This window comes from Lycorma delicatula, chromosome 3 (assembly GCF_047948215.1).
Source record: "Lycorma delicatula isolate Av1 chromosome 3, ASM4794821v1, whole genome shotgun sequence".
Taxonomy (NCBI): Eukaryota; Metazoa; Arthropoda; class Insecta; order Hemiptera; family Fulgoridae; genus Lycorma; species Lycorma delicatula.
The window spans coordinates 56,717,755-56,731,317 of record NC_134457.1 but is presented as its reverse complement, the minus strand read 5'-3'; the positions used below and the strand labels follow the sequence as shown (position 1 = coordinate 56,731,317).

Sequence of the window (13,563 nt, the reverse complement as noted above, 5' to 3'; positions counted from 1 at the left end):
AGACGTTAACAATCGTTGTCGGTTTAGGTTTTGAATTTATCCTTATTACAATGACTCTATCGCTATGCGTCTTGAAATACTCCACTCTCCTCCCTATTTTCTTGTTCATCACGAAACCTACTCCTGCCTGCCCGTTATTTGACGCTGAGTTAATTACTCTAAAGTTACCCGACCAAAAGTCGCCTTCCTCTTCCCACCGAACCTCACTAATTCCTACTATATCCACGTTTACCCTATCCATTTCCCTTTTTAAATTCTCTAGCCTACCAACCTTTTTTAAGCTTCTAACATTCCACGCTCCGACTCGTAGAATGTTATTTTTTACTTTTCTGGTGACCCCTTCCTTAGTAGTCCCCACCCGGAGATCTGAACGGGGGACTATTTTACCTCCGGAATATTTTACCAAGGAAGGCGCCTCCATTATTGCTTTTGTAAATGCAGAGCCACATTTTCTTGGAAAAAAAAACAGCTGTAGTTTTCCATTGCTTTCAGCTGCGCAGTACTCAGAGGACTGAGTGATGTTGATATGGCCGTTTAAGTCATTGTGATTTACGCCCCTAACAACTACTGAAAGAGCTGCTGCCCTCTTTCAGGAATCATTCCTTAGTCTGGCTCTCAACAGATACCTCTCCGATATGGTTGCACCTTCGGTCCAGCTACTCTGTATCCCTGAGCACTCAAGCCCCCCCACCAACGGCAAGGTCTCATGATTCATAGAGGAGGTCTTAGAAATTAATGTGACTTAATTATTAATTTTGAATTGTGCTTTTTTTCAGATTCCACTGATAAAAAGAGCACAGGCCATGAGTGATAGGAAAATTAATTTGTTGGGTACAGCTTGGACAGCTCCTCCCTGGATGAAAACTAATAACGATTACACAGGATTTGGTTTCCTAAGAAAGGAATTTTATCAGTTGTGGGCAGCGTATCATATCAAGTGAGAACAAGTGTAATTCTACGTATTTTTATACATTATTTTTCAGATAAATTTGGAAAGAAGGTTTTGATTCTATCCACTTTTTGTTTAATGACATTAAAATATTCTGTATTAGTAGTATGCAGCAAACTTTTTCATGAATAGTACATCCTTTTTGGGCATATGGAAACCTGTAGAAGATTTATTGAATGTTAATTAACCTCAGTCTTATAAAATAAAATACATTTTTTTGGGGGGAAAATAAACTTCTTTAATGAATTATTCATTTAACTTGCAAATATTTTTGAAGGCCAACAATTGTTTGAAAAACCGAAATAGTCTTTCTGCAACTTTCAAAACTTGTAATATTAAAAAAGCTAAATTGTTAAATCAGAAAAATCTATAAACTTTTGTACAACATTCTGTTCCATTGCAGTAAATATTTTAAAATGGTATTTCCTCTTTATCCAAAATATGGAAAAGATGTAAATTAGATGAACATACGAGATCTGTTCTAAAAGTAACTGAACTTTATTTTTTTAATCTTTACAGATTATACCAAAATTCATTCCATTTTGAAAATTGGAATGAATCATTTAAAGCTTGAATTGATTTTTAATTCATTTGAATCATTGAATTGATTTCAATTTTTTTTGGTGAAGTTTTTTTTTTTAATTTACAGATTATTGGACCTTTTCTTTTTAAAGTACTCCCCTCCCCTATTCACACACTTTTATAGCTTCATTTGAAATGGTCTTTAAGGTTTGTAATGAATTTGTTTTAATGTCATCAGTAGTCTCAAAACAGTGCTATCTTTTCATCACTGATTTTAATTTTGGAAATAAGAAAAACTCGCAGGGAGCCAGGTCTGTTGAGTAGGGAGGTTGAGGAAGGACAGTCATCACAAAACTGACGAATTGACAGTTCTGAGTGTGTGGGCATGTTATTGAGGTGAAGAAACCATGAGTTGTCTTGCCATAACTCTGGTTTATTTTTGCAAATATTTTCACGTAACTGTTGTAAATCACCTTGATATTATGCATGGTTCACTGTTTCACCTTGAGGCAAAAATTCAAAATGTACAGTTCCATTAAAATCAAAAAAGAAAGAAAACATCACTTTGACATTGGATCAATTCATTGTGATGAAACTTTTGCCTCAGTGTCATATCCATAAACCCAGCTTTCATCTCCTGTTATGATCCTTTGCATGAATGTTTCATCATCATTGGCTTGTTCAAGAAATTGCCGACAAATGTGCTTGTGATGTTCTTTCTGCTGTTTGTCATCAAACAAGGAACAAACTTTGCTGCAGTTCGATGCATTATCAATTTTTCAGTCAGAATGTCATGGCATGATACAGTTGAGATGCTAACCTCTTTTGCAAGTTCTCTGACAGTCAATTGGCAATTTGCACACCAGATCATTGATTTTCTGAACGTTGGTGTCATCAGTTGAAGTCAAGGGTCATCTTTAATTGATTGAAAACCACTTTTAAATCATGAAAACCATTCCTAACATTGCGTACAATCCAGAGCATCATCTCAGTAAGCTTGTTTTAAAAATATGAAATGTTTCTGTGAAATTTTTCTCCAGTTTCACTTAAAATTTTATGTTGTATCGTTGTTCCTGAAAATCACACATTACAAAAATCGCTACTAACACTGAAACATGTTGCACTCAAATAACAATAACACAAAAACTAATGAGTAATCAACAATTCAAGAACATGTGGTCACAGAGGAGGTTATGCAGAACACAATGCTGCCAATCGCAAGTCACTAAATATCTCCATTGTTGATTAATTAAAAATGTTCAGTTATTTTCTGAAGAGACTTCATATTACTCATAAAATGTAAGTAAAATTAATTTTTTATTTGTTAAAACATGTAAAATGATTACTTTTACATTATTCAATATTACGGATCAATGATTTCAAAGTACTACTATATCTGTAATTTGTAGACAGCCAAACAAAAAAAGTAGTTAAACATCTGAATTCTCTACAGAATAATCTGTAAAGAGTACAATATATTACTCAATTTAAGTGACTATGTTTCAAAAACTTCTTCATGTGATGCGAGTCCAGATTATTTTATTAATCATTGATGTGACAAAAAACATCTAGTGAAGAAAGTTATATGGCGTAAAAATTTAGGCTATTTATGTTAATAAATTTATTCTGTATATATAAAGTGAACTTTCCATTATTTGATTTATTTAATCAGTAAATTAAAAAAAAAAGAAAAGTAATTCATTAATCTGTTTAATCAAAAAAAGGTAATGAAGTTTTATTTCAAATAATTTTTCTTTTAAGTAAAGAATATCTGTATATATGAGTAGCTCAATAGAAAAATGTAAAATCGCTGTTAGATTAGCTTTTCTTGCATGTTAAAAATATGTCAAGAAAAAATAGAAAACTCACAAATATGAAATTTAAATATTAGTAAAGTTTGTGCTGTAGAAATTTAAAGGCAAATGTGGGAAATTTTGAGATTATCAGGTATGGCATTATGTTCAATGAATGAGTTAATGAGTTCAGATTATTTTCAATTCATTATGAGTTAATGAATAGGATAAATTTCATCTTGATCTTGATTTTATTGTGATGGACGATTTACTGTGGCTAGATCACGTAGGTAATTTTTACACAGATTGGTTCCACCTTTTCATGTCTGTCAATAGACAAGAAAAAATAAATGGGAATAACTTTTCTAGACCAGTATAAGCAAGAAGACAATGAATTTTGTAATCATATTATTACTGGTAATGATGTACAGGTTTATCATGAAACTGCTAAAGGTAAATGCCAGTTAATCAAGTGACATCACTTAGAAACTCTTTCAAACCAGAAAATACTAACAATCTGAAAGCATAAGCAAATAATGATGAGTGTAATGTCAGACTAGAGAGGATTCTTAATCACTTAATTCTTGCCAAGTGGGATATAATACTTTCATGAATTTTCTGTGAAAAACTCCTTTCCCATTGTATAATACTACACAAACACCACAGGTTAGTCTTTGCCATGAACTTCATCTATACTCATTCCAAAAATCAAAGCACTGATTTAAATATTATGTTGTGAATTATGTAAATACCTGCACCATGCAGTCATGATCTGTTTCTAGTCCTTTGATGTCTTTCCTAAACTAAAAGAATTTTCAGGTAGCAGTCATTAGATAGCTAAAGTTAGTGAGCTTTGATAATAGCAGCAGTGATAAATAAAAACTTTCTTAATTATTATTAAGTGTAATCATAAAACTAAATAAAAAAATAAGTATATCACTATATATTTCTATAATGCTAGAATAGAAAAACTAGTGACATGACAGCAATAATTAATTAACTTTAAATAATGGATATGGATGTAGAGATATAAAATGAAGTTTTGTTATTTATGCTGTTTAATTTTTAGTTATTACTTGTCTTAAACTTATTATAGGGAAACATTGTTTATTTTTACGAAAATCCTTATATAACGGCTGTATTATTTCATATCTTTATAAATATTTTCTAGATTTCTGGAAGCCTACAAAAAAGAAGGCTTAGATTTTTGGGGTTTAACCACTGGAAATGAACCATTAAATGGATTTTTGCCATACATTGTTAAAATTAACTCAATGGGTTGGTTCCCAGTAAATCATGGTAATTGGATTGCAGAAAATCTTGGGCCGCTATTACGTACTTCTGAATTTAATTTTACAAAAATAATTGCATTTGATGATCAGCGTCTTCTCTTAAGTTTATGGATTAATAAGGTATGATTTTATTTTTGTTTTATTAATTTGATTTGAGTAAAGAACATAGTAATATCTGCTTAGATTTCTTATGTATTATGCTGTCACTGATGGAAACCTAATATTTTTTTACCTGATTATTCCTCCTCTTTTTCAGTGATTACTGCAAGAACTATATTGAAATAGACAATAAAAATATTCATTCCATGATGTAGGGTGTAAAAATTTATCAGATGCACGGTTCACAGGCTACTCAGTGTACCCTTACGATTAGATTACTTGGACTAACTCAATATTTTAAAATACTTATAATTCATATAACAACACACTCATTGACCGATTCCTACAAAAAATAAAAAACAAAACGACTACCAAAACCAAAAACACATCCCGCTTAAAATTTTCAAATAAACCAAGATTCTGGAAAAGATAGTTCAAAAATTTAAATACTAATTAAAACAGCTTTTACAAGAAAGAGCAGTACAACATAGTATATGCTTATTATACAAACACAGTGCTTTAGAAATAGATAACTCAAATTTAGTGCAGAAAGTATTACAGTGTAGCAGGATTTGGTTTTAAATAAAGTACAATGAATATGTAAAAGCATTCATCAGATATATAGTAGACATTACAAATCACCTCATTGACCACATCAGAAACTTTTTAAAATTTAACAAAATATTCTATACTACATGTACACAAAATTGAGCCACATCTTGACTTATAGTCAAATTGTATTAAGTGTACTAATGTAATGTACAGTATCTTCAATAAATGGTTAAAAACATTCAAACAAAACTGATACAAATGGATTGACACATTTTAATTCTTACATGCATTTTGTTCATGTCCAAAATATGTCTGTTCTTCTTACTTGGAAAATTGAACAGTGTTTTCTTTCTGTGTAAATAACAGTGTAATGTTATTTTCATTCCCTCATTAATTATTCTCACTACGGAGCTACTCAAAAATGATCATATCCTCTTGCATTATCTGTTAATAATTTGATTGATTATGGCTACTTTTCATTACTTTTACTTTGTGGTAGCACTCAAATGTAGTATGTTTGAGTGCATCAAAACAGTCTAGTTTACCATGCCTGTGCATAGCTCAATATTGAAGACATTGCAAATGATTGCCGAGCTATATTCAAGCACAAATGTTTAGAATACAAAAAAAAATGTTATTTTCTTTTATTGTTTTTTTGATGAAATTTATATGAACAGTTATGGAAAAAGGAAGATTCTTTTATCTTGCATAGCATAATCATGATAGTGTATTAAAGGTTCCATTTTTGTTCGTCTGTTGCACATTTCCTTGTGGTATTGTTTAGAGCTGTTTCTGGTTTTTTTTTATGAAGTCCTGTACATTGTTATTTTTGAAGTGAAACAATTATTTCAAGATCTTTTTCAAAACATTATCGTAAAAAAACATTTTCAACATTGTCATTGATCATCAACGATTCTGTAGAATCACTTGTCTCTTAACCTGTTCAGCATCTTCAACAGTTGGCGATAAACAAAGTATCTGTCTAGCATACTTCTGGAAGTATGCTAGTATAAAAGTTTCATTCTGTTGGTGAAATCTTTTAAATCTCCATAAAATAATAATAATCTTTGAAAACTTTGTGTATTTGAAAGCATATGAAGTTTTTGCAAACATCTTTTTTAATATCTATGATTGATTTACACTCCATGAATTCTGTAACAATTAACACTGACCAGTTCTACATGGTCACTCACTAGTAAACAACTTTCTGTGTAGATGACAGTGTAATTTTATTTACATTCCCAAATTAATTATTCTCACTAGTGATCTACTCAGAAATTATTATATTCTCATGCCACACCTTTTATTTTTAATTTGGTTGTTTTGTCAAAAAACTAATCATTTTGTTCAAACTTTTTTTTAGCTTCATTAATTTGAATATAAAAGTGTTACGGTTATTTTAAACCTGTAATATTTATGTTAATAATTATATATTCTATTTTTCAGCTTCTGTCTAATAGGAAAGCAATGAAGTTCATTGATGGCATTGGAATACATTGGTATTGGGACTTCATTATTCCTGTTTCTGTGGTACAGAATGTTCATGATTCATATCCTGATAAATTTATCATTAATACAGAAGCAAGCCAAGGTAATGTGACGTACCTTTTTAATTTATATTTTATATACATGTAAGAAAAGCCCTTGTACATCTGCCCTTGTGAATAATTTTCCTCTGGTTGCCAGTTATGGCTTCAATCACTAACCCAATTTATTTTTAATTATTTTACTGTGAAATCACTTTACCTTGATAGATCTAAAATTATGCTAGATATTTTATTAATTTGTGTATGTAGTTATTATTTAACATATTTACTTATCTTAATTTATTTTCACATTGCTAAGTATTATTATTATTAATCATACTTCCATGTTGCTGTAATTGAATAAATAACTGTTATTGATGATAAATTAGTTCTCATTGAATTTTTTTTACATTTCTGTTTTTTACTTACAATATTTTAATAATACTTAATTAAACATATAAAAAACTGTCTGTCTTTTAATAATTCTTTTTGCGGTAACAGTTCATGATACTATGACTATACGGATAATATTCTCCCACAATTGAAAACTATTCTCTGCTGTGAATGATGTCACTCACTGACAATTGCTTACCTGCGCTGTTAGTTACTGTATAGTATACCCGCTGTTTATAACCTAGTACTTTAGCGTGAATCGCCATCGTAATCTGTGTTCACCTGTGCATGATTTACTTACTGTTTTTTATTCTCATTTTGGTGAATGTATTGTTTATGTGGGTGTAAAATCTTTGAATGTGTGTTTGTAAAAACTGCATTGTATGTGTGTGCCTGTTTTAAGTTTGAATGCGGGTGGATAATTTTACGAATTCAAAATGGTGATATGTGCTGTTTTTGGGTGCAATAACAATAATAATGAAAAACTCAAATTCAATATTTATATACTTGATAAGAAGGTTATATTTCACTCATTCCCAAAAGATAGTAGATAAAGAAAAAATTGTAATTGGGTTCAGTTACTTCTGTATCTACATCGAGCAATTGTCAGAGGGGCGGTTATACAAAAGATCTATCGATTTTTTACAAAATTATGTAATATTTTTCAAAGAACAGACTTGGCATGTAAAATTTTATCAACTCTGCTTGAATCAAAAGATGTTAATGAAGAAGTAGAAGAAGAGGAAGTTAGAAGAAGAAGAAGCAGTAATAAAGAAGTTAATGGAGAAGAAGTAAAGAAACCTATCTTTAGAACTGTTATGTTTTTTTCATTAAGAAACATAATAGTAACATAGCTGATGGTAAATCAAAGAAAAATTCAGAAGACTGTTACTTTTTTTTGTTTAACCTTGAGGACCACTGTTAGGTATTGCTTCAGAGGATGAGATGAATGATTTGTAGCATGTGTAAAAATGCTATGCCTGACTGAGATTCGAACCTGGGACCTCTAGATGAAAGGCCGAGAAACTGCCACGGAGGCTGGCTGTTACTTAACTTCAAAAGACTGCTATTTACCTAACAAATATCTAACCTTTTCAATATTTACTCTTAACGTAAATTAGTTTTCATTTATATATTTTTAACATTTCAATTATGCTATTGAACTCTTGATGGAAAAAAACATAATTTTAGCATATAGTGAAAAAATATTATTTAGAATGTAGCAGATGAAGTATAAGCCTAAGCCTACTAGTAACTAGAACATGTGAGATGTGCACTTTATTTGTTTTCCCATGGATATTTTCAAGAATAGATTATTTTTTAAATATATCATTCATTATCTTTTTTGTAAGTAATCAACTTCATATATAATATAATATAAATAATACGTAATAATAATAATAATAATAATAATAAAATAAAATTACAATATACATGTACCTATAACAATAACATGTTTTGTCCATTTCTTTTGGGCCTGGGCCTATAATAAGTAATAGTTATTTTCCTCTTATCTAATTAAAATGGGTCAATATTGCAAACTATAATCATATAAAACTATAACTTCAACAAAAATATACGCAAGCTATAAAACATTATAGCTCTTTGACAATACAAATGGTGAGTCAGTCTTTGTCTGGTGATGAGTTGTCAGGGAATGACAACAAGTGTGGAAGTGAGATAGAGCTACACATGCGACTATCTGCAGTTGTATTGTCATGGTAAAAGTTAAAGAGAATATTAGAATATAAAATAGTAGTAAATCACATTTTCAGGTAAAAGGTAACAAATCTGGGATTGGTAGCTACTTAGTATTAATCATATTGTTCTGTTGAACCATCTTCAATAAACTTAGTTTTAATTTTTTATCAATTTTCTATATGTGCATAATTTTAGACTGCTATCACAGGATATACATGTATGTATGCCATAACTTAATGTTTTTAAATGGTTGTTTTTGTTTTACTTTATTGTTGTCATTAATTCAGTCACTAATGTTTTCAGTTTACAGTGCTTTTTGTTAAAGATGTATGAATAATTATTTAATTAGAAATAAATTATTGTTGTTTTTTTTTTTTATTGATAAAATGGAAACAAAATGTTTTAGGAGATAAACCATGGGAAAAAAAAGTAGTACCAGGTTCATGGAAGCGTGGTGAGTTGTATGTTGATGACATTATAGAAGTAAGTACTTGTTGCATATATATTATTAAAATATTTATTAAATTAATTCAAGAGTAATTTTTTAAGTGTTTATTAAGTTTCTGTAATTTTTCCAGTTGTATTTTGGCTGTAGTAAGTTCTTTGTTGTATATAATTTATTGATTTCATGTAACTTTTAAAAAGGTTTTAGATATTACTAACTCAAAATGTCTTACTCTCAATTAGATGAGAACACCATTACTTCAACCTGCAGAAAGTGGGTGGAAACAACGTATTTGTTATTAGCTTGGTATATATTGTTTCATTACATTTTGTATTGTAGAATGCTTCTTTTTTTAGAACTTCTTTATTGGTTCCATCAGGTTGTATAGGCTGCAAATGCACCATCTAACCTAGAATTCTTTTTAAATAACTGGTAACAGTCATTTTCTTATTTTACTATGATTATTTTATCTACATTGTATTATATATTGCCAGAGAATTATTTTTACTACCTGACAATTATTGTAAGTTCTTTTATTATTATTATTAAAAAAAATCTATTGAAAAGATTGTTTTTAGTTCTGTGCTAAATTACATAAATTATTGCAAATTTTAGCATTTAAAGGAAATAATAACAACTTCCCTAAATTTGGAATTTAGCATGATAATGTTTCTTATATCTACTTCCTAACAAAATTTAAAAATTTCCTGTTGATCAAATCAGTGTTTTTTCTTTATTGTAGGTAAATTGCAACCAAAAAAGAGAAGTTTAGTATCACTTTTTTTCTAAGGAAAAATAACTACTGACATATATCTTATCTTACATCAGAACTGTGTACCCTTCTTTTGTCTAGATATTTTTCTTTGAAAGTGATACTGTTGTGATTTTTTTATTTATATTAGTAGTTTTTTTTTCTGAAATTATTTTGAGCTGCTACCAAAAGTTATATCAAGATCATAATGGCAGTAAGAAGTATTGCATTATCCTTGATTTGTCAGTTTAACAAGCGGCCACTTGTTTCATTCAGTTTTTATATTTATGAATGTTGTTTTCATATCCTTTCTATAAGTTTAAAATTCTAGAAATGGCACTGTGAAGAAGCAATAAGTAAAGCGTATTATCAGATTGACACTCAACTCTTCTTGCTCTATGATTTGATGCATTGGATTTTTTTTGTTAAGTGCAGTCTGATTTTTTCAGATCAAAATAAATATTTATTTTAAACTTATTATTTTTAATACAAAAGTATCAGAAAATGATGCATTTTTATTAATTTCAACACTTTATATTAATTGTTCACTTAGTTGTATGTTAATATTTTTCTTGTAGAATTGTATCGTGTTTACCATGGTAGTTGGTTTTAAGATATTTATTTTTAAACTTGTCTACATATCACTCATTTTAAACACTTGATTATAATTTTTAAATTGTAATATTTAGCATGATTTTTTAACTAATTAATATATTTAATTAATTACTAATATTAATATTATTATATTATATTATTTATTTTAATAATATTACTAATTAATATTAGTATTTTAATTTTTTTTTTTAACTTTTCGTTTCATATATAATTCATGAGTAAAAGAAAGATCATATTATATTAGTAGAGACATGTTTCAGGTTACATTTAATTCAGGTTAATTTTTTTTTTTACTTAATAGTAATAATAATAGTAGTATTATAACAATAATTTTTGATGTATTCAAGAAAAGCATGCCAAGATACTTTAATATGCAGTCACTGCTAATTGTGCTGTTTAACTTTGATGGCATCAATCACGTAGCATTTCTTCCTAGTCACCAACCAGCTAATTCAAACTTCTGTACCAAAATTCTAAAGTAGCTGTTTGGAAGGAGGTAACAGCAGGAATTCTCATATTGGTATTTGAATTTACAAGAAAACCATATTGATGGTGACAATAAGTAGAGCTTTTTAGCTTATTTGTATTTCAACATTTTTTGATAAATTTATGCAGCAGATAATCACTAAAATTGTGTTATAATTTGATAAAAGATTTATTTAACTTGATATGCAAATTTTAATAGGTACAATGTTTATTTGAAGTTGAGAATGGCCATTTTAATTAAAATATCATTTTTTACATAATTTTTTTTTCTTTTTTTCGGTCATTGATAAATATTTGTATATTTATCAGATTAATTGCACTTCTGGTTCTTTATCATATAGATGTTATGGTAGATTTAAGTAGGGATTAATAATTGAAATTCATATTATATTGCATAATATCTTTTTGCAGAATGTTTCTAAGTTGCTGCTATATACATTAGCTGGTAAACTAATAATGGTTTTAAGTGTTTTTTTGCTGAAATCCAACAGGTTAGTTTACATGTAGAGGGCAACTGCTCTCATTGTTTCTAAACTTTATTTATTCTATGAAAACTATTTTATTTAACAGACTGTTTTTTTTTGTTTTTGTTTTTTTTTTACTTCCAGTGCACTGTTGTTAGAAATGTTTTCCATATTGCACAACCATCAAGTGATCACTTAAAACGTATTCCATAACATAATTGTTGAATAATAGGGTAGTTTTTTAAAATTATTTAGTATTTTAGTAATTTTTAAGAATTTGTTTTGTGTTCTTTTTACAGGACTTAAATAACTGGATGTCTGGATGGCTAGAATGGAATTTAGCTGTTGATATGAAAGGTGGTCCTAATTGGGCCAATAATTTTGTTGATTCTCCAATTTTAGTGGATGCAAAAAATGATGTATTTTATAAACAGCCCATGTTTTATGCCTTGGGTCATTTTTCAAAATTCATTAAACCTGGTGCTGTAAGAATTTACATTGCTCCAACAAAATATAAAAATGTAAATGTATTAGCTGTATTAAATGAGGATGAAAGTATTGTTGTTATATTACATAATCGGTATGTATATATTTTTTCTTTAGTATAGTTTAAATTAGAGTACTGATTTTCCAAATATTTAGGTGCTAGGGTCTACTCTCAAAATGGATTTTTTTAATAATAGGTTTTTTATAACACAAAAAAGTAACATCATTATGATGTTCAATAAATTCTATTTAAGATACAGTACATTAAAAAAGCATTAAAAATATTATGTAAAAAAAATAATCCATTTATTTTATAGTTGGTTAATTAATTCTCATTAATTAGAAGTCAAGTAATGTACAGATAATTTGTTTAATAAATGTTCAAATAATTAATGCCATAAACCACAATTGAATAGAACCATTCGTATAAAGATGTAATCATTCAGCATATTTGTTCATTTTTAAACACAGTTATTCTAATTATAAAAATGAAGAAATTCTTTAAGATCAAATTTTAAAATCTTGTGTGTATTTGAAGAAAAAACTGTGAATATAATACTTAATAATAAATTGAACAAATCACTGTTAAACTGATTAATACTATTAGGAAAAAATTTCAGATTGGTTGATAAAGTGTATGGTTGTAGTTTTAGATTTAGATTGTGTGGAATTTATTTTGTTAATTCTGAGTTTAAAAAACTTTTCTATTGTATTTTATTTTCTTTAGTAACATACACAGTTATAAGTTCTTAGAGCATTCCTTAGTCACTTTTCAAAGTAGAATAAAGAATTATTAATTAAACACATATTAGGTTGAAGATTTTGGTTTGCAGGATTGATGATATCACCACTGAATAAAGACACTATTATGTGTTCCATTTTGTCATTTTTAAACAACCATTAACTGACAATAGAGCAATGCTTGTGTTTATCTTATTGTTGGTAGAAAAGAAATAAAAACAGTCAATTACCTACTTAAGGAAAAATTTCCTGATTTTCAGTTTCAACCAAATTGTTTGTGATTTAACCGTTTGTAAGTCATGGTTTAGAATAACATAGTTGGTCACAGGACCACTGTTCTTATTGACTCTTTAACCTCTATGAATGTTTGTATTTCTTTTTACTTCCTTGTACAAAGTAAAGGATGTATTATGATTGCGAAAAATTTCGATTTTCAGATTTCAATGGAAATATCCATTTTGACCATCCCTGAATCCATTATGTTTCAGCATGACGTCTGTACATATGTATGTATCTCACATAACTCAAAAACAATTAGCCATATTGAAATTTATTAGGATATTGAAATTTTGGATTTAGGACTGTTGTAACATTTAGTTATGCCTCTCCCCTTTTGATTGCAATCAAATGAACCAAAAATGCCCAAAATCCAAAAAATTTGATTTTGGACTTTTTCTTAACTGCTTTAATAAGCCCTCATTGAGAGCTTTTCAATTATATATCATAAATTGTAATTATTTTCATTGGT

The 13,563-nt window shown here is 28.5% G+C and overlaps 1 protein-coding gene across 8 annotated transcripts in view; it reads left to right on the top strand.

Moving 5' to 3' along the window:
* Window positions 1-13,563, top strand: part of Gba1b (Glucocerebrosidase 1b) — a 54,618-nt gene that overhangs the window by 35,201 nt on the left and 5,854 nt on the right. For 7 of the 8 annotated variants that reach the window (XM_075359842.1, XM_075359840.1, XM_075359845.1 and 4 more), the window contains 5 exons: window positions 777-937; window positions 4,436-4,676; window positions 6,654-6,798; window positions 9,234-9,310; window positions 11,888-12,168. In XM_075359842.1, coding sequence (XP_075215957.1) covers window positions 777-937; window positions 4,436-4,676; window positions 6,654-6,798; window positions 9,234-9,310; window positions 11,888-12,168 — 905 coding nt within the window. Of the gene's footprint in view, window positions 1-776; window positions 938-4,435; window positions 4,677-6,653; window positions 6,799-9,233; window positions 9,311-11,887; window positions 12,169-13,252; window positions 13,322-13,563 lie in introns of all 8 variants that reach the window. The other variant, XM_075359843.1, reaches the window with a different exon arrangement.